Source organism: Dromiciops gliroides, chromosome 3, assembly GCF_019393635.1.
Source record: "Dromiciops gliroides isolate mDroGli1 chromosome 3, mDroGli1.pri, whole genome shotgun sequence".
Lineage (NCBI taxonomy): Eukaryota > Metazoa > Chordata > Mammalia > Microbiotheria > Microbiotheriidae > Dromiciops > Dromiciops gliroides.
Window position 1 is genome coordinate 78684924 of NC_057863.1, and position 23479 is coordinate 78708402.

Consider the following 23479-nt stretch of genomic DNA (forward strand, 5'->3'; position numbering starts at 1 on the left):
CTATTTAATTACAAGTTTGGAAGAAATAACCAGGAAATCAATTATTTCTTCAGTCTTTGGGATTGTCCCAATAGAGTGAGGTTTTATTAATCCCCTTCGTAAATAAAGCAGCTACAAACTATAGTGTAAAGAAGACTACATTTGGAGTCAGAGGTCATTTTCTAAACTTTGGTTCTGATACTCATTACTTACATGACCTTGTGAAAGATCTCTTTAGTTCTTTGGGTCTTAGTTTCTTCATCTGCAAAATCAGACACCTGGACAAGATGACTCAAAGTTCCTTCCTCCTCTAGAGGCTATCATTGCACTAGCAAAAGTGTTCTCTTGGGAACCAGGAGGGAGATGGGTATTCTGATGTCCTTTCTCATTCTATTATTCTCTACTCTAATCAAATTCACACATAATTAGGAGTGGGTGATCTAACAGAGAGACAAATGCTCTGTTTTTCCAGCCTAGATTGTCAGAGTTTTTACCCTTTGGAGAAGCTACAAGGCAGTATAAAACCATATAAGAAATTACCATTGCTATGTCTCAGCAGTCTCTTTACTAATGATTTATGCCTGATATTTGGTACCACGGCAAAACCAAATGCACCCATGTCCTAAGTTAGTGGATAATCTTCCCTCACATTCTATCTAAGATAAACCCAGTGCCCTTGACTATCAGTGGAAGGAGAACAGGACTTAAGCATTACTCACCCCCCCAGGCCAGTGTTGAAAACAACTTCACCAGCAATAGATGATGGATGGCCAAAGGAGTACCCTTTCATCTTGGTTCCATCTTCTAGCACAATGTGTGCTGTCTGAGCCTAGAAAAACAAGCCACGTGAGTCTTGGCAACATAAAAAAATATTAGCAATGGCAGGCAGTTAGAAGACAGAACATGCTGAAAAATCAAATAATATGGCACTGCTCAATGTATGGTCACCCAATCATTCACATCTAGGGATGTTCTCCTGCTTGTTCTTTTTCTTCTTAAATGAATGACTTTTTCTCATAGACATGCATTCAGTTTTGTTTCCCTTTGGAAAGGAATAGTATAGAATATTGATGAATCATCTGTACGAGGCCTGTTCATAATGGATATTGACAAGTCTGAAATGCTTGAATTAAGTGATATTAGTTATTATTCTCACTATTTCTTACTTTCTTCCAGCATAAGTTTAGGAACTATTCATTTATAGGTTCATTAAAAAAAATTCTAGAGAATGGCCCATACAGCTTCTCTGCTACTATGGACCCTCACAAGGAAAAGGACCACAAAGCCAAAAGACAAACACTACTGGGTTTTTTAAAGTTTCTCAAGTTGAGTATTTATTGAGTGCCTTTGACACATGAGACTGTAAAATAGGTACTGTGATGGATTAAAATGTTTGGAAATGAAAGCTAATAGCACATTAATAGCACGGACAACTTCTTTAAAAGTAGTGAAATATGTAGAACTGTGCTCACATCCCACTTTAGCCTAGAACTGGAAAGAAATCCTCAGCATTATGGAAAGTATGGGATCTATTAAGTCAGTCACCTACCCTCTAGCTTAAAGTGATTAACAAGATACTCTAGTCATGATGCCTTTATCAGGTGGGAACCTCTCCTTTGAATTAATCAAGTAATCAAATGTATTAAGCTCATGTTTACCATTAAATTTCTATAAAAACAGAAGCCAGTGCTAAACCCAGCATTATTCCAGTAGCATGGCTGGAAAGCCTGGTTTTAGTTAAGCCCCTAAGAATTCCTTGTGGGAAGGCGGTGGTAAGTGAGAGGAGTCAGGGAGAAAATAAGCCTCAGTGAGTAGCTAGGTGGTGCAGTGGATAGAGCACTGGCCCTGGAGTCAGGAGGACCTGAATTCAAATCTAGCCTCAAACATTTGACACTTCCTAGCTGTGTGACCCTGGGCAAGTCACTTAACCCCAATTGCCTCACCAAAAGAAAAGAAGCCTCAGTCTCCTCTCTCATCCCTAGATTACAGGAGGACTTTGTGAACTTCAGAGGGTGGGAAGATTTGGACAGTTATGTCAAAATATACAGAGTCCACACATCCCAGGCAATATTCTGGGACTGTATGTCCTCTGCACAATGGCCTATTATCTGTAAACTTTTCATTCCTCTGCCAGTGCCACATCATACAACACAATCAATGCTTTCCCTCTCCTATCCCAAGCTAGCATCCCTGAAGTCCCATCCATTCTTCCCCTCTCCTGGGTCCTTTTCCCTCATCACCACTTCCCATGCTCACATCCTGGGAGTTGGAGCATCATAGGTAAGCATCAGTGAGCCTGCAGAGGTTCAGGTCAGACTCTTTCCAGGAGAAACCACCCCTTTTCCTGGAACATTTACACCAGACTAGGTCCAAGGAACACCCACCTCCTTGAATGAATTTGTTCCTGTACCAGACTTCTGACTTAGAACTCTGGCTATTAAACTCACATCTTATTTTCTCAAATTTGTATGTGGTATACACACACACACACACACACACACACACAGAACCATCTTACTTTTCTCCTAGAAAACGAATTAGAAAAGTTAAGATCCTTCTGTAAGGTCATAATAAAGAAAAAATAGCCACCTGATAGAGTTACTTCTTTGTCAAATGATACTATCATAGCATTAGAGCTGGAAGGGACATGAGAGATCATCTTATCCAACCCCGCTCATTTCCCTAATGAACAAAGTGAAGAACCGAGAGGCTGAATAATCTGTCAGGTTAATACCCACAGAGCTGGGAGTCTGATTCAGCCAGTGCTCTTCCCATTTACTACATCATATTGATGCTTAACAAAAGAGCTGCAAGTTCCTGTCTTTTAGTGGAGTGTTTTGCATTCTCTGGCACAGAGAATTAGCTGTGAGAACTTGGCATTTTGTTTGTTTTAGCATTTTTATCTCTGAGGTGAAATTTCATCTATCTGCAGCCTTGTGACAAGTATTCAAAAATCTTAAATTGGCCCTTTATCTTCTACTGTGTCCCAGAGTGATGTTAGTTGATTCAAAAGGAAAAAAAAAACCATCAATTGGTTACTTGTACATAAATTGAGACACAGAGGAAAGATTCACTAATTAATTAATGGCTACCTACTAAACCCCTTTCAATAAGGAAACCATCTTTTCTTGGTTGCTTCTTCCAAAATTATGATGTACTTGCCCTTTCTTGTATTTAAACATAGCCTTTCCCTTTTCTAATTCAAAACAGTGACTGCTGGTTTTATGGAGCAATGACAAAGTTAATTTGGATCCAAAGCTCATCCCATTTATAGGGTGAACAGTATCACACACATACACATGTCAGTGCTTGATAAATGCTTGTGGACTTGAAGATTAAGATGCCATAACATTACTTCCTTGTAAATATGATAATTGGCTTTTCAGCACTGTTTTACAAACATTATATCATTTGAGTCTCAATAAACACTGACAGGATACATATTATTGGGTTTTATCCCCCTTTTACAGATAAGAAAATGGCCTCATAGAAACTGTCACAAGTGTCAGTGAGGATTGGAACCCAGGTTCCCCCTACCTCCAAATCCAGCACTCTTTCCTCTATGGTATTCTATTCTTTTTGGAAAACAGAAGCAAAGAAAATATTTCTTAAACATTAAAGAAGGGGCAGCTAGGTGGCGCAGTGGTTAAAGCACCGGCCCTGGATTCAGGAGTACCTGAGTTCAAATCTGGCCTCAAACACTTGACACTTACTAGCTGTGTGACCCTGGGCAAGTCACTTAACCCCAATTGCCTCACTAAAAAACAAAATAAAACAAACATTAAAGAAAAACTAACTGTGGTAGAAACTGAGAAGAGCTGTTTAATGGATAAGATCTGGGAAAGGAAAATACAAGAAAGCTGGTGTGGTTGGTTTTCTTATGCCAGTTTTCCCAGCTTATACTGAGTACCATCTGCCTCATGTACTATTTTAATTTATAATTCATCTTTTTCCCTTCTCTTCTGTACCCCCAATATAAAAAATTCAGAATTGAATATCCTTATTTTAAGCACCATCTAATCTTGTAAAGAAGATGAAAATTATGTGTTGAATGAAGCTGATTTTTGTTAGCCCTCTCTCTAGTGGACTGGTTTCTTACTTTACTTTCCATCTACTGAAGATATATTTGAGGAGACATTTACTATTGCCTGAAATAGTCTTGGAGATTGTGTTCAATATGTCTTTTGGCTCCACTAATTATATTTTTGCTCGTTTCTGGTAGTTTTTATAGATTTCCCAATCCTCCTCCCTACTACACATTATATTTTTACAAGCTTTCTGTTTATTGCCTGTACTATTCTTTACATTCCTCTTAAATGCATTGGCCTCCAATGGCTTTGAAATGATGAGTGTCAATTGGGTTGTCTAAGGATTGATGGAGGAACTCTGTACAATGAACCATTATATGGAATCCCCTCTTCTAGCTAACGGTCCCAAAGTACCATTTCATTCCCCACCCTAATCACCTTGTTATCATCATAAGACACTTTCCCAGCCTTGGTAATAATCTGTTCTAATACCAAAAAAAGTCTTCAACACAGAAACTAGATCATGGCTTTGTTATTTTCCAAGTGTTCACTGCTATAAAGGAAATCACTATGGATAGAAGGGCACATACTTCATTGGTACACTGAATAGGTAAGTTAAAGCTCATGAGAAAGACAACAAAATAAATTTAAGAACTAAGATCTTTAATGGAATCCAAAGGTCTTTAAAAGTTAGTACTTAAGTACTATAAATGAATAAATTCTAGATATGCTGAAATTTGAGGGAATCAGAAACACCTCAAATTTGTAAGGTTGGCTCTTGCCACTGCTTCTTAGAAAATTGTATCATTTCTTGCAGGTGAATAGGAACTTTTTCTCTATATTCAATTTAAATCATCCTGCTTAGTTTTAGAAATATCTATTTTGTTTTGCCTTTTTTTATATAGAGTCGTTTGTTGCCCATCTTCTATCTATTAACACCTCCAAATATAATGTTAGCAAGCATCTAGTGAGCCATTGTTTTCCCCCAGCTCAAAAGGCAATTTTTTAATACTTCATCTGTCATCATTTTTTTTCTTTTGGGGACCTTTTTTCTAATTCTTTTATTAATTCATTCATTCATTCGTTTGTTTGTTTGTTTGTTTGTTTGTTTGAGGAACAACGAGGGTTAAATGACTTGCCCAGGGTCACACAGCTAATAAGTGTCAAGTTTCTGAGGCCAGATTTGAACTCAGGTCCTCCTGAATCCAGGGCCAGTGCTTTATCCACTGAGCCACCTAGCTTCCCCCTAATTCTTAATAAAAAGCTTTTATCAAAACAAGAAAACAAACAAAAACCAAGTAAACTAATAATACCGTGTTAGAATAGAAAGGACCTTCATTCAAATATCCCAATTGTGCCATTTACTACTCTCGGAATGACTATAGGCAAGTCACTCCACTTCCGTTTTCTGACCTAAATCTTCTCATCTGTAAACTGAGGTAGTTGGACTATATGACCTCTAAGGTTCCTTTCTATTCTGACTTTGTGATCCTAAAGGCCAACTATGACAGGAATTATGTACCAGCATCGTGGTAACTGACTGTAAGCATCATTATTATGAATCCCCACCCTTAATTACAGGATCCCAGAGTCTCTGAGTTGGAAAGGGTCTTAGAAGTCCAATCCATTCATGAACAGGAAGAATCTCTACAACATCTAGTCATTTCTTGAAATCTCCCATTTGAAAGGAATTCATACCATTTGGGGATATTTCTAATTGTTAGGAATTTTTTCCTTATATGAAGTTTAAATGTCTGTTACTCCTATGCACAGTTCCTACTTTTGCCCTCTAAAACCAGGAGGAACAAATTGATCCCCTCTTCCACATAACAATCCATCAAATACTAGGAGAAAGCTAAAATCCTCCCCCCCACCACCCACAGGACTAAAATATCTGCTCCCTTCAAACAGTCCTCATGTGGCTATATCTTAAGGTCCCTCACATCCTGGTTGTCTTCATTATTAATGTATTTCTGGAAATGTGGTGTCCAGAACTGAATACAATACTCCAAATGCCGTGTGATCAGGGCAGAATAAAGAAGAATTATGACTTCCTTAGTGGTAAAAGAACAAACAACAATAACAAATCCCACATTGTGTTTAGTGTAGCTTAAGCTCACATTACCTTTTATTAGTTACAGTGTCATATTGTTGATTTATACTGACTTTTCGGGTCACTAAAACCCCATATCTTTTTTTTTTTCATATGAACTGTTACATATTTCTCTCCAATCTTACACTTGTGAAGCTGACTAACTAAATTTAACTGTAAGATGTTATTTGGTTTGGCTTTTTTTGTCTGGAACTATTATTTCAACAGAACAGGACACTTTTGGTGTGCAAATGCCCTACACATGCATATCTGCTACTCTTGTGCAACATATTATCTTAGGGAGTTGTCTAGGGACACTAAAAAGTTAAGTCATTTGCTCACGGTCACACAGCTAACATGTATAAGAAGAAAGTTTATCTCTATTAAGTTTCAACTTCTTAGATTAAGTCAATCATTCTTTGTCTCAATCATAAAATGTGTTAGCTATTTTCCTAGCAGTATCCAATATATGCCTTTATCTGTCATCAATAAAAATATTACACATCATAGCCATCATAGATGGCTCAGCTTTTCACTAGAAACCTTCAACAAAATAGATATTAATGACTACTCTTTGGGTTCAGTCATGCAACTCTTTCCAAATATACTTCTTTTGTTTAACTCAGATTTATCCATTTTTCAGTTCCTTACCAAGATCTAGTTAAACTATATCTAAAACATTCTCATGATCTATGAGCCTACAAACCTTTTCCAAAAAAATGAGATTAATATGGCATGCATGACCTCTTTTTGATGAAATTATCTTAGAGTTTTATGATTACTTCATCATTTCAGAAGTTTAATAATCACCCCCTTCATAATAAGTACAAGGTTTTTTGGTCAGGAATGGATATTAGGTTAATTAACCTATAGTTTGATGGCTCTTTTCTCTTCTCTCATGAAAACTGGAAGAACAATTGCCCTTCTTCAATACTTCAGTAATGCCAAACTTTCATCTTCTCCACAATCTTTCAAAGATTATTGACAACAGCTCAGAAATCAAATCTACCAGTACACTAAGATGTAGTTCATCTGAGTCTAGTGACTTGAATCAACTCTCTATTATTCTTATTTCTTTGCCTTTTCCAATCCAAACACAATTTTTCTTGGTGGTGAAAACAGAAGCTAAATACAAATTGAACAATTACATCATAATCTGTCATCTGCTACCATCATCCTATCCACCCAATCAGGGATCTGTATCCTTATTTTTACCCTCCTCTTTTTCTCCATATAGAAACCAAAAAAAGTCCTTAGCTTTCCTCACTATCTTCAGCTCATTTGCATCATTAGCACTACTGTTACTGCTCTTTTGAACCATGCCATATTTTTGTATACATTCCCCTTACCTATCCTTGCTTCCATTTTCTGGACAGGTCTTTTTAAAATCTGTATTGCTTATTGAGATCCCTTTGCATCCACATCAGTTTCTCTAGACAACTTTCCCTTTCCTTCCTGATAGAAAATGTTTTTTCTTCCCTGGCATCACAATTTCATTCTTGACTTTTTCCTATCCTATCTCTCTTGGGCTCACTTATCCTAGAGCATTTCAGTCTGTGTTCTCTATATATCTTTCCTGTGAACCATTTTGAAAGTTCTTTCCCAAGACTTAGTTTGTATGTCAGATTCTGCCCAGCTTTCCTTTCTGCTATCATAAATTCTAAGATTAAGCTGTCACAGTCCCTCATTGTTTCTACCCCTATATCTAGTTTCCCCTTATAGGTGAGAACAAAAATTATCCAGAATAGTAGTTCTAAAAAAAACAACACAAAACAAAAAGGGGCAGCTAGATGGCACATTGGATAGAGCACTGACCCTGTAGTCAGGAGGACCTGAGTTCAAATCTGGCCTCAGACACTTAACACTTACTAGCTTTGTGACCCTGGGCAAGTCACTTAACCCCCAACTGCCTCACTAAAAACAAAACAAAACAAAACAGAATAGTAGTTCCCCTCATTGGTTCTTCTTCTACTTTTGGAAGGATGAAATTTTCATGAAGGCAAGCAAAATAAGTATTAATTGCCCTTCTTTGCGGGGGGGGGGGAGGGAGAGAGAGAGAGAGAGAGAGAGAGAGAGAGAGAGAGAGAGAGAGAGAGAGAGAGAGAGAGAGAGAGAGAGAGAGATCCAGCAGCTATCTGGATTTAAAAGTTGGATTTTAACAATGCTTTCCAAGACCTTCTAGCAGTATCATTGAATAACCATGTCCATGAGAATAACCAGAAGTACCCAACCTATATACCTGCCTTAGAAGACAGTAAAGTTCTCTATTATAGCTCTCAAGTCAACAAATAACTCCTTCAGTACCCCTCAGGACGGAGTTACTAAATAAGCACCACTTGTCTCTTCTTTCATAGCAGAGTCCTCTTTTATAGTGGTCCAGAACTGTGATGTCCATCCCTCTTCCATAAAGTCTGTCCTTTTCCCCCGAGCAAGTAGGGGTATTTCCTTTCTTTGAACCCATCATAGCACTTTCTTGATCATATCCACTTTCATGCACAACTTTGTATTATGGTAGTTTGGTTGTTGTTTTGTTTTGTTTTTTTGTTTTAGCTTGTCCATTCCTCTCTTAGACTATAAGTTTTGTGAGGACAAGAATCACATCTCAATCTTTACATCTCCCTCAGTGCGTGGTACCTGCCACATAGTAGTCATTTAATATGTTTGCAGGCGGACTTGGCCCTGTGGAAGTGCTGTTGTATACTACCCTGAAAATCATTTTTAATCTTATTTTGTTTTAAAAAATGTTTCATATCTTGAAGTATGGCGTCATTCATAAGTAGTAAAGAAACTCAAGTTCTTCAACATACAACTTCTGACCACAAACATTTAATGATATCCTTGCTCTTATTTCCCTGGCAATCTAACATTGATGCTGCTTTATGTCATTTATAACTTTTCATTCAAATGGTGTGATTTGGGTCACTGGGTCAAAATGCTCTATTATCTCCTTATTGTTAAGCATTATCTCTTTGTTTGTAATGGGTCAGCTGGTTTATTATTAGCTTTCTCTCCCTACCTACATCTAGTCAAAGCAAAGGTTAGTTCTGATAGCTGCCTCATGGCACACAAAATGAAATATGGGTTGGAGATGGGGCTACTTGGCAAGTGTCATCTAACAGGTATCCCAAGAATTACCACTCGAAACAAAAAATGAAGACATTCTTTACCTAAAGATTCAATAAAATGATTCTGGCAGATCTATATAATTTCTTTCTCTTTTTCATTCTTTCTTTGCAGTTCCCAGACTATTACTAATAATTGAGTTCTATTATTAATACTAGTAATCAGTACATTTTAATCCTCTCTCTTTAGGGGAAAGGGGAGATAATTGGGTTCAGATTTTATATAACACATTCCCATTCTTTTTTTTCTTTATCCTTCATCTAAAATACATGCCAAGCAATACTCTGTCAGCAGTCAATTTGTTTCTTCCTTTTCATTAATGCAATCTATCAATTCCCCTATTATGTTGATACATCAATTCCAAATTTTTCACATTGTAAAATAATAACTGCCAGAAGACATTTGCTTTAGTTTTTACTCAATATCAAGACACAGCATTAGAACCTCCTCCTGATCATTTTGTAACAAGGGAGATGTTTACAGCCAAAAAAAAGAAAGAAAAATAATATTTAAAAAATAAGAAGTATGAGAAATCAGTCCTTTTCTACCTCCCCCAATAAACAACAGGGCATTATGTTAATGGATACTATTCAAATATATCGACCGATGCTGCATATGTATTTAATCATTGATTAAACTTAATGAATGAGCTTGATAGCAATAAAATTTTTTTAATTCTATTTTTATACAATGTGTTTTTGATTTAGGTTTTAAAATGAGATTTCAGCCATTCTGGATGTTAACAGTATATCGAATAAAAGAGTTGTTAGTGCTATCTCACTCTACAAATTGTCTAGGGCAGAGATCATTTCGATTTTCCAGCGAAATACCCCAGTGGAAAGAGCACTGGCCCTGGAGTCAGGAAGACCCAAGTTCAAATACAGCCTCGGTTCTTTACAAGCCCTGTCACCCTAAGCAAAATATTTAAACTCTCTGAGCCTCAGTTTCTTCATCAGTAAAATGACGATAATAATAACACCTAATTCCCAGGGTTGTCGTGAGGACAAAATGAGGTAAAATTTGCAAAGTGCTTTGCAAACCTTAAAGAGCTATATAAATGTTAGCCACAGTTATGGTGATGATTTGTATCTCCATCACTTAGCACAGTGCTTGGCATATAGTAGGCGCCAAATAAATGTTGACTGATTGATTAATTGATTATTCTGACGATTTGTGTCTCTAGCACAGTACCTGGAACACATGCTTGATGATGGATTGAATTGGGTTGAAGAGAAGCTTTAGAGATGTGAAGTTTTTAGTATCTTGCTCTTCCACTTGGAATTCATACCTAGACCCTACACAATTTCCCATCATTAACAGATACAAAACACAATCTAAACTGAACCAGTCTCCTTTTCTGTCTAAATTAGTTTCTTTAAGTATTGGGGATCCTTATCTTTCCTCTTTTGGGGGCAGTAACTAAATATTTTGGTTTAAAAGAGTCCTACATGAGTTTCAGCCTGTATGAATGAGGAAAAATAATTAAATTGTAGTGAATTATATCAACAAATAACTTCATTACGAATTCTGCTTAAATATGCCTATAAGAACTTGACCTTAAGTTTTATTATAGATTAGAGGTTCTTCATTTCTCTGTACCATGGACCCCTTTGACAGAAGTTTGATGAGGTCTACAGACCCCTTCTCAGGACCATGTTTTAATGCAGAACATAAAATGCACAGGATTACAAAGGAAACTAATTCTATTGAAATATGGCTCTTAAAAATAGTTTTAACAAGTTCATGGACCCCAGGCAGGATTCCCTGCTTTAAATCATAACTTCAGTTCATATAACCTACCCACAGGGAGGCGAGTTGATTATAGAGCCTGACATCCCATAGCCAATGTACCTAAGAATGAAAGGTCAAGGTTATTAGAGGCTTCCCACAATTTGGTCTCCCTGGCCCTCCTGCTTCAGGAAGCACAAAACTGAAGCAATTCTGCAAACTTCAAAACTTTCCAGAAAACAAACAAACAAACAAAAAAGTAAAAAAGAAAAGAAAAGAAACAAAATTCTCCAGGCAAATGTGAAATTTATGTAGGTTTGGCCCAGATAAATGGAATTCCAGAGTGCACTCAGGGCCCAGGTGGGTCAACTCCAGAGGAATCTGGATAACGTTTCTGCTATCCATGGTGCTAGTTCCGTGAGGAACCTTTAGAGATAAGCAAAATAACTGGAGAGTCTTAGAATGGCTTTCTTACAGTAGCCCCCTTAGAATTTCAGACTGGCCCAGGTCAAATTTTCTGAGGAATAAGACCCAGAAAAACTCCCACAGGCCCACTCCCGGAATACAAACTGGAAGTGTCCAACCATTTTACAGAGGCACTGAGGTAATAAAAACAAGAGAGCTAGTAATAATAATAACTTGCATTGATATAGGGTTGTTGTTGGGAGTTTGGGGTTTTTTTTTTGGCAGTTTACAAAGTAATTGCCTTATAACAACCCTGTGGGGTAAGTAGTATAACAAATATGTGGACATTAACTGGACAGCACAGTGCCACTTTAGCTAATACATTTAGCTAATGCCTCTGACTTCAAGGAGTTTAGGAGAGGGATGACACCAATACAGACACCTACAATATAGAGGGAGGTAGTTCAGTAGTTAAGTACTGAACTTGGTGCCAGAAATACTCAAGTCCAAAACCAGCATCAAACACTTGACCCCTGGGCAAGTCATTTAACCTCTCTCAGCCTGTTTTCTCATCTGTAAGATGGAGATTACAATAGCACCTACTTCACAGGGTTATTGGGAGATCAAATGATAAAATAGATGTAAAGCACTTTGCAAGCCTGAAAAGTCCTATATAAATACTAGTTGTTATTAGTATTACAAGACATGGTATAATATCACATGGCATGGATCACAGAGTAGAAGTAATGATTTTCTGTGTGAGGTGTTAGGATTGCCCACAACTGGGAGCATCAGGGAAGAGTTCTTCCAAGGGATGGCATTTGGGTAGAAGAAAGAGGAGATGGAAGGGCATTTTAGAGTTGATTGTTTAAATAGATTAGGTAATTAGTAGTCATGATATTAGCTAATTATACACAAGTATTTAACTGATTCTAAGTATTAAAGAAAGAAATGAGTTGCCTCTAGGTGATGTTTATACTAAATGGTGCTCACTATCATCTGGGAATTTAGAGGAGAGTCATTCATCAGGATGAAGATTTTATACACCTTATAATTTCTGTAAAATACTATTTCAAAGTATTTAAACCTTCTGCTCTTCTGTGCATACCTGATTACTTTCTTTTACTTTTTTTTTCCTCTGTGCTTTCAATTGCATAATAAATAGAGAGATTTGAACTTAGAATCAGGAATACCTGAGTTCAAATCCTGCCTGACTTTCTTACTAGTCTGTGACCCCAGGCAACCTCTCTTAACCTCAGTTTCTTCACTTGTAAAATGGGGGTGAGTTCCTACTTCACAAGGTTCTTGTGAGGATCAAGTGAAATAACACATATGGAAAGTTCTTTGTAAGACTTAAAATGCTATATAATTAAAATTATTATTATTACTTTTATTGTAGAAATGACCTATCTCCACGGCACTGAATAGATGAGAGTGGAGGGAATTCCTTTTCACTTATTCTCTACTGAAAACTTTACTGACTGGCATGCCCTTGAATTCTGTGCTTATAGACATCTGTAAAATCAGGGGATTTTATGCATTTAAAGTAATTTGGTTTTCCAAGGATAACTTTATGAGTATTTTCATCTAAAAAATTCCAGTACAGTCTAAAAGGCTATTGGTTGGTTTGTTTTAGATTGATTCGGAATGTTTCAAATATCAAACATTGAGACGGTATCTTCTTTTTCTTCTAAGATATTAGAAAAACATTTACATAGAGCATTTCTTCCACCCAAGTGAAAGCTTTAGTATATTATCTTTTTCCTAAAAATTAAGAAGCCAAGCAAAACATCACTGATTGATTGCTTTTCATCCCCACTAAAATGATTGTTTAGAATTATAGATCCAAACCAATTGGCCATGGACATACTCAGTCTGAGACCAGTTTGAAACTGTCTTTTCAAAGCATTTTGTGACACTGAAGTGACACAACTATGACTGGTGATGGTGGCTAAGTCCCTCTTCTGAAGCTTTGAAAATACAACCCTTGTGCTAGGCTAACCTCATTCAGAGGGTGCAGGTTCTAGGAGTCAAGCAATTACGAAGTATTTTGAAACTGTCTAGACTATACTCCTATTGTTCGGTAAGCTTTTACTAGCATGTTTGCTATATGCTTAATAATCATTAGCTAGACACTACTTTATCTTTACTCATCTAATCATCAGCCGTTCTTAAATTGAGGGTATCAGTAGTTTCTCTTTGAACTCTCTCTGTCCTTTGAACCCTTTGCTTCAAAGGTCTGGTAGGAAGTAAAGTCAGAAGGAAAACTGTTAGTGAAAGCTGAAACTGATTGCAGGGAATATCTATCTACTAAGTTAGACTTTTGCATCCCTGTGACTGCCCAGAATTACATGAAAATTGAAGCAACATGTCACATCTTGTTACAAGTAGATGCCACGTGACTGCTTGAGTTCAAGGAAATATGGCAACTTCAAATACCTCTGTAAGATCATATTTGCAAAACTCATGATAGCCAAATGTGTCAGCCCCTTCTGGTTCCTTGGCCTATAGGCACTTTCTTAAGATGTAAAAACAAGCAAAAAAACAAACAACAACAGAAAAACCCACAAACTAATATATAAAAGATCTAATCAAATGTATGAGTGACTAGTCCTCCAATAAGGTTAAAGATATTGTGGATATAGAATTCTGATGAGTACCAGCTTCTCCACGTGTATGTGAATAGCAAACACATAGACAAACACACACACACACACTCCCCTCCACTATAATGAAAAATTGTCAATTTGTTTTCTTTGACAATTTTAACATCCTAATCAAGTTGACTATATAACCAATCTGATATGTTCAAAAATAAGTATAGCCCCCTCAAAAAATTAATGCAACCCGTTCTGGAAAAAAATAACCAGGGTGGGAGGAAAGTCTATTCAGAGCTGATGCACAGACAGCACAAGATCTCCTTGGGCAAGTTGCTGTATCCATTTTACACATCTGTAAAATGGGAATAATGACACTATCACCACTTCAAGGGTGTGAAAATTAGCCAATAAAATCATGATGATTCCCTTTATAATATAAAGCCGCTAGCCAGCTATAGCAATAAATTCTACATAAGAGCTGAAGATAAAAAACTGCTTTTACAATAAGCCCCGTAAGCTAGTTGTGGAAATGAAAATGATTTATTCTGGGAACTCTGACTGCATTACTGTTGAATCATTTATCTATGCAAATGATTTGCATACTAGAAAAACTAGAGGTCCCCAGTGTTCTCTTCCATTTCTACCAATGCCTAAAGCTACATATGCATTTGATTTCAGGCCTGCCTGATGTTCCTGAGCTAAAAGTTCACTTCAATATTCATCCTCTATGAAATCAAGTAGGTCTGAACCAAGCTTTAAATGTAGGATGCTTAAAGATAGGAAATATTTCAAATAATGATTCCATTGCTAGTATGGCAATAAATTCAAATCATGACGTGTTTTTATTGGTAAGTAAAATCTTATTTTCCTTCTCCAAGTTAAGCAATCAAAATATGGACAGTTTAGACTCTCTAGAACCTAAGCCCATTTTTATAGCTTAAGAATATTTAATGATGCTTCATTTTAGTTACAATACTTTCCATTGAATGATTCCAAAGTACCTAATAGCAGTAATCAATTAAACCTTACAACATCCTAAGTTAATATTAACTTATTATTAGTTAAATTTAAACCAGAATGCAAATATGTGGTGAATTTCCAAGTCTGTATCTTTGCTCTGAATACTCATGTATAAGGGGAAGTAGGAATCATAGGTACCTTTTATTTCAGTTTCATCAATTACAGCACTTATGAAAATGCTGCAAACGATAAACTATATATAGATTATCAATTAAGGAACTAAAGATTGTCACAGATTTTCAGTTGGTTAGATTGGCATTTCACATTTATGGAGCTTTTCATTTTTAAAGTCTGAGAGAACAAAACAAAGGAATTTTTTTTAATTGGCCTTGACCATGAAGACTACAACTGACACAAAGGGCTAGCTCATTCATCAATGAAAGGATTTGAAAAGATCTTTACAGACCAAAAAATTGGAAAAATAGGATATTACTAAATTTAGAAAACTATGGGTTTTAGGAGACATCAATCTCAATGTAAGTCATTAATGGGATATTGCAGCCAAAAAAATTTTCCAGGAACAAATAATGATGGCCCTATTGTATTCTGTTCACCCTAGTTAGACTGCTTTGAGAGGTTGAAATATAAACATTACCTATGCTACAAATGGAAATAGACTTGTTTCAACTTTGTAAACTAATCAAAAGAGTCCCATTAAAATTCCTCAGGGGGACATAGCCATTATGCCCACTCATTTGAAAGATCTTAGACCTCTGCCAACATATTTATTATGGGATTAAAAAGGCTAAGATTTGGTGGTTATGGCCAAAGATTTTGGTCAAAGGAATAGGGAAGGAGTAATGAAAACAGCAGAGAGAAGCTGGAGAACTCAGGCACCCAATCTCCTGAATGCCAAACTTGGTTCCACTTCCTCCCATTGCCAGCCTTTTCAGCATACTCTCCCTCATGCTATAGCCTTTAAAAGCTTTTAAGGATCTTTGCATGTGACAAAGAGCTAGGGGGTCCAATGGTCCAGGGCCCTGCTAAAACCCTTCTCCCTCTCAGAAAATCTGGAAGAAGATCACACAAAAATGGAAGCTATCTTCATTTCGTGGTAGGGCGCAAAGCATGGGACATTTGAAATCATCAATAATGCACCAGATTTCACAAGTGGGATTCAGGATATATGTATAAACATGGTTGTGCTCTGAAGCTCTTAGAAAGAAGCTGTAGATAGGATTTCCAAACTACTCCCATCTATCTTGTTCAAACTTTTGCATGGCCATCAACCTATAAGATTATTATGAAAGTTCATCAGTCTTTAAAACATTCTGGTGAGGGACAGCTAGGTGGCACAGTGGATAGGGCACTGGCCCTGGATTCAGGAGGACCTGAGTTCAAATCCGGCCTCAGACACTTAACACTTACTAGCTGTGTGACCCTGGGCAAATCACTTAACCCCAACTGCCTCACTAAAATAAAAAACAACAACAACAAAAAAAAAACATTCTGGTGAACAGAGATTTGACACTGTTTAAAAGGTTGTCTATAGGAGGAAAGGAAGCTTCCCTCATGCCCCCCCCCAAAAAAAAATGAAGAAATTTGAAGAGTAATGCAAACTTACTCAAAACAAAACCTGCACTTGTCCAACTAAATTATCAAATCTACAACAGTTGACTACCTGACAGAGCATATTGTCTCATGGATCAAATCAGATAATATACGCAAAGCACTTTTTGTTGTTCATTTGTTTCAGTCATATACCACTCTTTGTGACTGCATTTGGGGTTTTCTTGGCAAAGAAACTGGAGTGGTTTGCCATTCCCTTCTCCAGCATGGGAAGCATTTAGTAGACCTTAAAATTCTATTTACCTAGGGATAAGGATAAGATCCATAATTTCATCAGTATAGGAAACTTCCACATGAGGAGATTGCAATTAATGTAACTATGCATTTTCTTGGCAACTTATAATCTTTGAGAACCAACCAGAAAACAAAAGTTTGTATGGATCAGAGGCAGGACTTCGACCCATGTCTTCCTGGCACAAGCCCAGCTCTGTTCACTACACCATGCTATCTCTAAATTTACAAAGATCAGCTATCTTAATGATCATTACTTGACAGGGTTATTAGGCTTTGTAAACCACAAAAATCTATGTAATCACTTCCTTTTTATTATTATCATTAGTTACCTTATTTGGGATTGTAACACGGTTTCTTAATATATGGCTTTCGATACACTCTGAGTATTATCATCTCCTATAAAACACAACTGTATAAAATCCTAATATAATATGGTGAATGTTGAAAATATATGGAAATATTATGCCTCATTATATCAATTTTTATTTGTATGTCTTAGAATGTAGTAAGAATGAGAAACAACAGATGGTCCAAATGCTACATTAGAATCCCTGAGATGTTCCTTCCAGATTCTAAATCTGTTGATCCAAGGATATTAAAAATAAACAAAGGGAAGACCTTCAGAACATAAATTAGATCCAGCATGGATAACTTATGGGAAAATGGGTCCAAGAATACTACACTATGAGGTATCATGGGGATTATAATCAGTATCAATGGAGGTACTACCCATACATGGGTGAACTAAAGATCCGCCAAAGGACTAGTTACAAAGTTGACACAGTCTAATTGAATGATAGCAATTGGCAGGATTTATTGAAGTTATGCACTCCATAGCTAAAAGTACTTATGAAGAGGTCAACAGATGTCATGACAACTGTGTACCACAACCATGTGGATAGTACTCAGAATCTGACTTGAATTCAGATCCTGCTTCAGACACTTACTAATTGTGTGACCTGAGCAAATAATTTAGTATTATTATGAGGATCAAATTAAAATGTATACATACATATATAAATATACACATAATATATTCATATATAATAGTAGAGTACCTGTATGGTATATAAAGGGCTACAAAGTACTATATAAATATTAATGTACTATATATCATATATAATAATGTAATATAGTATATAATAATATTATATACTATTATAATATATAAGTATATAATATAAAGTATAATTCTATAATGTTACAATATATTATATAATATACATATCAATATACTGTATATAATATACTATATAATATGAATGTACTATATACATATTCGCTGCTATTTATTATTATTATTATACCTCAGTTTCAAGCAATGGGTATATTTACTTGGGGATCTCTTCAAATTTTAAAAAACCAAAGAATAATGTAAGACTCAGCAGGATATGGAAAAATTAGGGGGATACCAAATCTTTTTTACCTGGAAAGTTATATGGTTCAATAATGATACTGGTCAGAGGCAGATAGGTGGTGCAGTAGATAAAGCACTGGCCCTGGATTCAGGAGGATCTGAGTTCAAATCCACCCTCAGACACTTGACACTTACTAGCTGTGTGACCTTGAGCAAGTCACTTAACCCTCATTGCTCCACCCCCCAAAAAATAATGATACTGTTCAACAATTACAAAAATGTAAGGCGAATTTAATTGCAAGCTCTCAAAGGTGGGGTTTTGGGGGGGGTGGGGAATTAGCTGTTACCTTTTCCTTTCAAAATAACATGGAAATACAAATATTAACCTTTTGGGACTTCTCACCTCAGCATTAGTAAGGCAAAAGCTGATATTTGGAGGGTGCAATATTTTTTTTTCTTTTCTGGTGAGGCAATTGGAGTGAAGTGACTTGCCCAGGGTCACACAGATAATAAATGTTAAGTGTCTAAGGCCGGATTTGAACTCAGGTACTCCTGAATCCAGGGCCGGTGCTCTATCCACTGCACCATCTAGCTGCCCCTGGGGGGTACAATCTTAACTTTAGAGGTTAATGTCAAGGAAAATAATCAGTCTTTTCCACTACGACATGATCCTTTGACATGGCTATGAAAGATGATTTGGCTAAACATAAGGATCTGAACCAGTATGGCATTATGTTCTCAAAATGAAAACATTAATATAAGCAAGGAGCATTGTGACATTGTGAATAATTTGAGTATTCAGAAGACCACTTAACAATTCCAGGAAATTATACCATTATTAAAAAAGATAATTACTCCTAAATATATGAATATTGCACTATTAAAGGAATATATGATAAAAAGAACAAAGTAGAGTACTGATTAGATCTTTCCAAAGACACAAGATACATACTATTCTAAAGTTTTAATTTTAATTGTTGATGGTATTAATGAGTTCCCATGGCCAACTAAATGAGGAAAGGCTCTAGCACATTGGGTGGATATCAATGGTGAACTTATGGAAGGATATGCACAGGATGGAGAGGCTTGGATAGGTTATGATCTGCATTTTTGGAGGCAATACCCAGATGGATGTCATGTCAGATCAATCCATTTGAGAATCTGTATATAATACTTTGAGATTGCTTCAAAGTGTTTTGTATGCATTATCTCATTTGACCTTCCCTTTAGCCCTTTTAAGCAAAGTGGACAAAAACAGGTTTCTTTACTCTCATTTCACAAGGGAAAAAACTAAGTCTCAAAGAGATTAAGTAATTTGTTCAGTGTCACATTGCTAAGAAATCAGCCAATCCAGAATTAAAATCTAGGTCTTCTGACTCTAGTACTCTGAGATCTTTCTATTCTGCCCCATGATATTTCACCTCATGAAATACTGGATGTTACATATTTTCAGCACTAACAGAAAAACTCATGTATCTGACATTCTTCTCTAGTTTATGGCTGTTGGTGAATCTTATCCTTGATGTCACCTTCATTTTAGGTGTATAGCCCCCTTGATATCCTTCCTCTAGCCTCACTACGAATGAAACATGGCAAGCTCAGCTGGCAGGACCCCAATCTATAAACATTAGCCAAGAATATACAAATAAAAAACAAGACTAAAGAACAAGGATGTCGTTTGCTGTCGTCAAAACCCACCCTTAGTCCCTTCTGCCAAAGGGGGAGGAAATTGACATCAAAAATTCAGAGAAAATAACCAATGGTAGCTGACCAACAGGACCAGCCTCACAGACCGAAATTCCACATTTCACACTCCACCCACTCCTGTGCTAACTCTAAGACAAACATCTCTCTGCCTAAGGTTCTCACCACCCTTCATTAACCAACACATAACAGTCATCACTTTGTACTACTTGCATCTCCAATGTATAGGGGGTTTTGCCCCCTCTCAAAATACTAGGAGGACTTATAAAACAGAAAAGGGACAAGGTTATGACTTTTAAGGATGAAAAGTTATAAATGGAGGTGGGGCAAGCAAGGGGATATAATACTTCAGCAAAATGAATCAAGAATAGCAGGAAACCCCTTGAGTACCAGTCAAAAATTTTAATAAACTATTTCTAAAGTTCAAGAATTCCTATTTTTCATGCCTGGCTTTCCTCCAGAAATTCAGGCCAGATTTGATTGAGTGTGAGTAATGACTTTTACAGACAGCAATGATGCCTTATTTTTCCTACAAATTTGTCATTCTTAGCTATGAACTGTGGCATACACTTAACACATCTGCCATTGGGAAGAATAAGAACTGCTTTCTCCCAAAGTCCATCTGCAGAACTGTTATAGACATCTTCTAAATCTTATTTTTTTTCTATTGGGATGGGTATGTATGTGTGTGTATATATGTGTGTATATATGTATATGTATGTGTGTGTATGTATATGTATATGTATACGTATACGTATATGTATATGTATATGTATATGTATCATATCACTGATTGGGACTCAGGACATGTAGATTCCAGTCTCAATTCCATATATATGGTCCTCTGTATTCAATCAACCAATAGCATTAATTAAGCACCTGCTGTGTGACAGGTATTCTACTATGCACTGCAGATACAGCAATAAAATACTCTATGACCTCAAGGAGGTTATGATTCTATCACAGTAAGCCACACTTCTATTTCTATTTTCTTACCATGCAAAATGGAAATAATCCACTTTATAGTAACCTTGGGAAGAAAATCAGTTATTGCATCTGACCTGCATTCGTAGATTTACATATTCTCCCCACCCAAAGAGTATAAATCCAGGATGTTATTACTTTTATTAAGCTCTTTTCTCTGAGATAGGTATAAGAAGCTTATACTAAGGGCCAGGCATTGTGCTAAGGGCTGGGAATATGGAAAAAAGGCAAAAACAATGCCCCTGTCTCCTGGGAGCTCATATTCTACTGAGAAGTATAGCAGACAACTTGGAATAATTATCCCTATTTTTTATTCTCTTACTCATATCTATCCTGTGGCTGGGGAAATACCTTCAAGATAGCCTCTCCCATTTCACTGAAATAGAATTTTTAAGAATTACTCCAGTGTTTCTAAATCCACTATTATAATTTTTCTTGGGACTTCATATTCCCAAGAGCCTCTTCTGGTGAGGTCTTCCAAACCTTTGTAGCTGGGGCTGCTAACCTCTAACTGGAACTCCCACACAGTAGGTATTACAGAATGACTTAGCTGGTATGCCCAAGTACACCTCATTTCTCTCCTCTCTCTCCCCTCCTTTCTTCTTATCCCAATTCCTTGGGTTTTTTTCCTATCCATCCCTTCTCCCTTGCTCATGAGCCTTAGGCCTAATGGTGATACCTAGCAGCATCTACCTTCAAAGTTGTACTTAGCCAGCCCTGTGGTATTCACATTAATGATGGTGAGAAAGGTTACTGACTTCACCCCACCCCGCCCCAGGCCTGACCAACCAGAAACTGTGGCAGCTGGAGAACTAGTTGATATTTTTCAAATAAATATAATGATAATTCCTACTACAGATAAAATAACATAACACAAATTGGAATCTACTGCTTTTAAGTTAATAAAAGACTAAGGCATGTTTTTGTAATAGGGCTAGTTTACCACTGAGAATTTGTACGATCTAGGTAGGATTCGGTTTTTTATGTTACTTTGTCTACTTTAATTTTGCATTCACTATTAATAACCTTCATTGGCAAGATGCCACAATCATTTCAGACAATTTAGTGATAAGCTTCTTCATACATTAATACAAAACTAAAAAAGAAAATCAGGTGCTGCTGTTGACATTTCATGACTCATAGGAGCACAGAGCTTGGAAAGATCTTGGGGGCCACTCTCATTTTATAGAAAAGGAAACTGAAGCACAGAGAGGTAAAATAAATTATCTATGGTTACGTTGTTATTAAATGTCTGAAGCAGGACTAGAAGCCAGGTTTCTTGTCAAGTCCAGCAGCCTGAAAGTTTAATATCACATTTTACTCTGTCTCTCAGTTATAATACATATATGTGTTATTTATATATGATAGAACAATCTGAACTGCTCTTTACTTCAATTTCTTAGTCTATAAAATGGAAATGATTTATTTAATATACTTGAAGATATGCTAGTAAGAGAAAAGGAAAAATAATTACTCCAAGTTGATTGCTAATATCAAATGAACCTTAGAGGGAGAAAAATTCAGTGAACTTATTCAGATGTTGAGCATGAAAATGAGTCAGCAAACAATTTTCCCATGCAGCAGTCTAAACTTTTTTTTATGGACTAGACCTGTGATTTAATTGGTATAGGAAACACCTAATGTAGAAACTCCCTCCACCAGTGCAGATAAACACCTACATTTCCACCAACAGCCTTAAAGAGTTACCTGGGACAGACCCTAAGAAATTAAGTCAGCTGACAGAGTCATTCAGCCAGTATATCAGAGAAAGCACTTCCTAAAACATCTAACTCTGGGGTTGGCTCTCCATTTACCATAGTGTATTGCTTCTCCTGCCCCCCTAAATTATTAGTAGTATTTTAAGAGAAGTTTGGTCAGTGACCAAAGCCTTGAGAAATGGTCATCATAAAAAGTATGTGTATGTCTTCAGTATCTGCCAAGAATGTGAAATTCACCCTGGAATTTTCAAACTCATTGCAGGTGAAAATGGGGACCTGTTTCACTGTGAAGTTCTACCGTCAAACAAACAACAAATTAGTACTGAGATGCTCAATTCAGATATGCTACCTCTTCTTAGAGTCTTTGTCCCCTGCTACAAGCATTAAACTATATTGACTCAGGAAGAACAAATAAGGGGACATTACCTTAACACTCAGCAGCCTGATGCCTGTTCTTGACACTTTGCATTTTCGTTGAGCAGTTCCATTGCAAAACCCAGTTTTCAGTGCCTTTACCACTTTGTAAGCTGTCAAAATCCTCGTCATCTTGAAGGTGAAGATTGCAACTAAAACTGAAAAGAATTTGGATGAAGTTAAGGGACTTAATTAGGAACCTTTTCTGTTAAGGTGAAACAAAATTGAGGGGTATGGAGGTACAGTCTTATGGTTAAGCCTGACTGCACATTCAGTCTCCGTTGAGTTCCCATTCATTCTGCCATTAAATGCCTTTAGCCATAGCCCCTCCTTCTCTCCAACCCCTCCTCTCAATGTAACTTCCTGAGATGTTCCATGGCCATGTAACAGAAATTGCATCACTTCAAACACCAACTTCTGCTACTGAAAATATGCAAACACTGTAGGAAACAAGGCAGCAGCTACCACAGAAACTGTTCATGCAGCCTAATAAGAATGACCTAAACACGGAGGAAAGTCTTAAG

General features: G+C 36.7%; 1 protein-coding gene across 1 annotated transcript in view; it reads right to left on the reverse strand.

Moving 5' to 3' along the window:
- The window catches only part of CPS1 (carbamoyl-phosphate synthase 1), a 159645-nt gene extending 136401 nt beyond the window's left edge, over positions 1–23244 (reverse strand). Inside the window, exons 1-2 of the mRNA XM_043992197.1 lie at positions 22968–23244; positions 699–808 (exon numbers count right to left, since the gene is read on the reverse strand). Coding sequence (XP_043848132.1) covers positions 699–808; positions 22968–23087 — 230 coding nt within the window. The 5' untranslated portion in view covers positions 23088–23244. The remainder of the gene's footprint in view (positions 1–698; positions 809–22967) is intronic.
- Between the last annotated feature and the right edge of the window lie 235 nt (positions 23245–23479).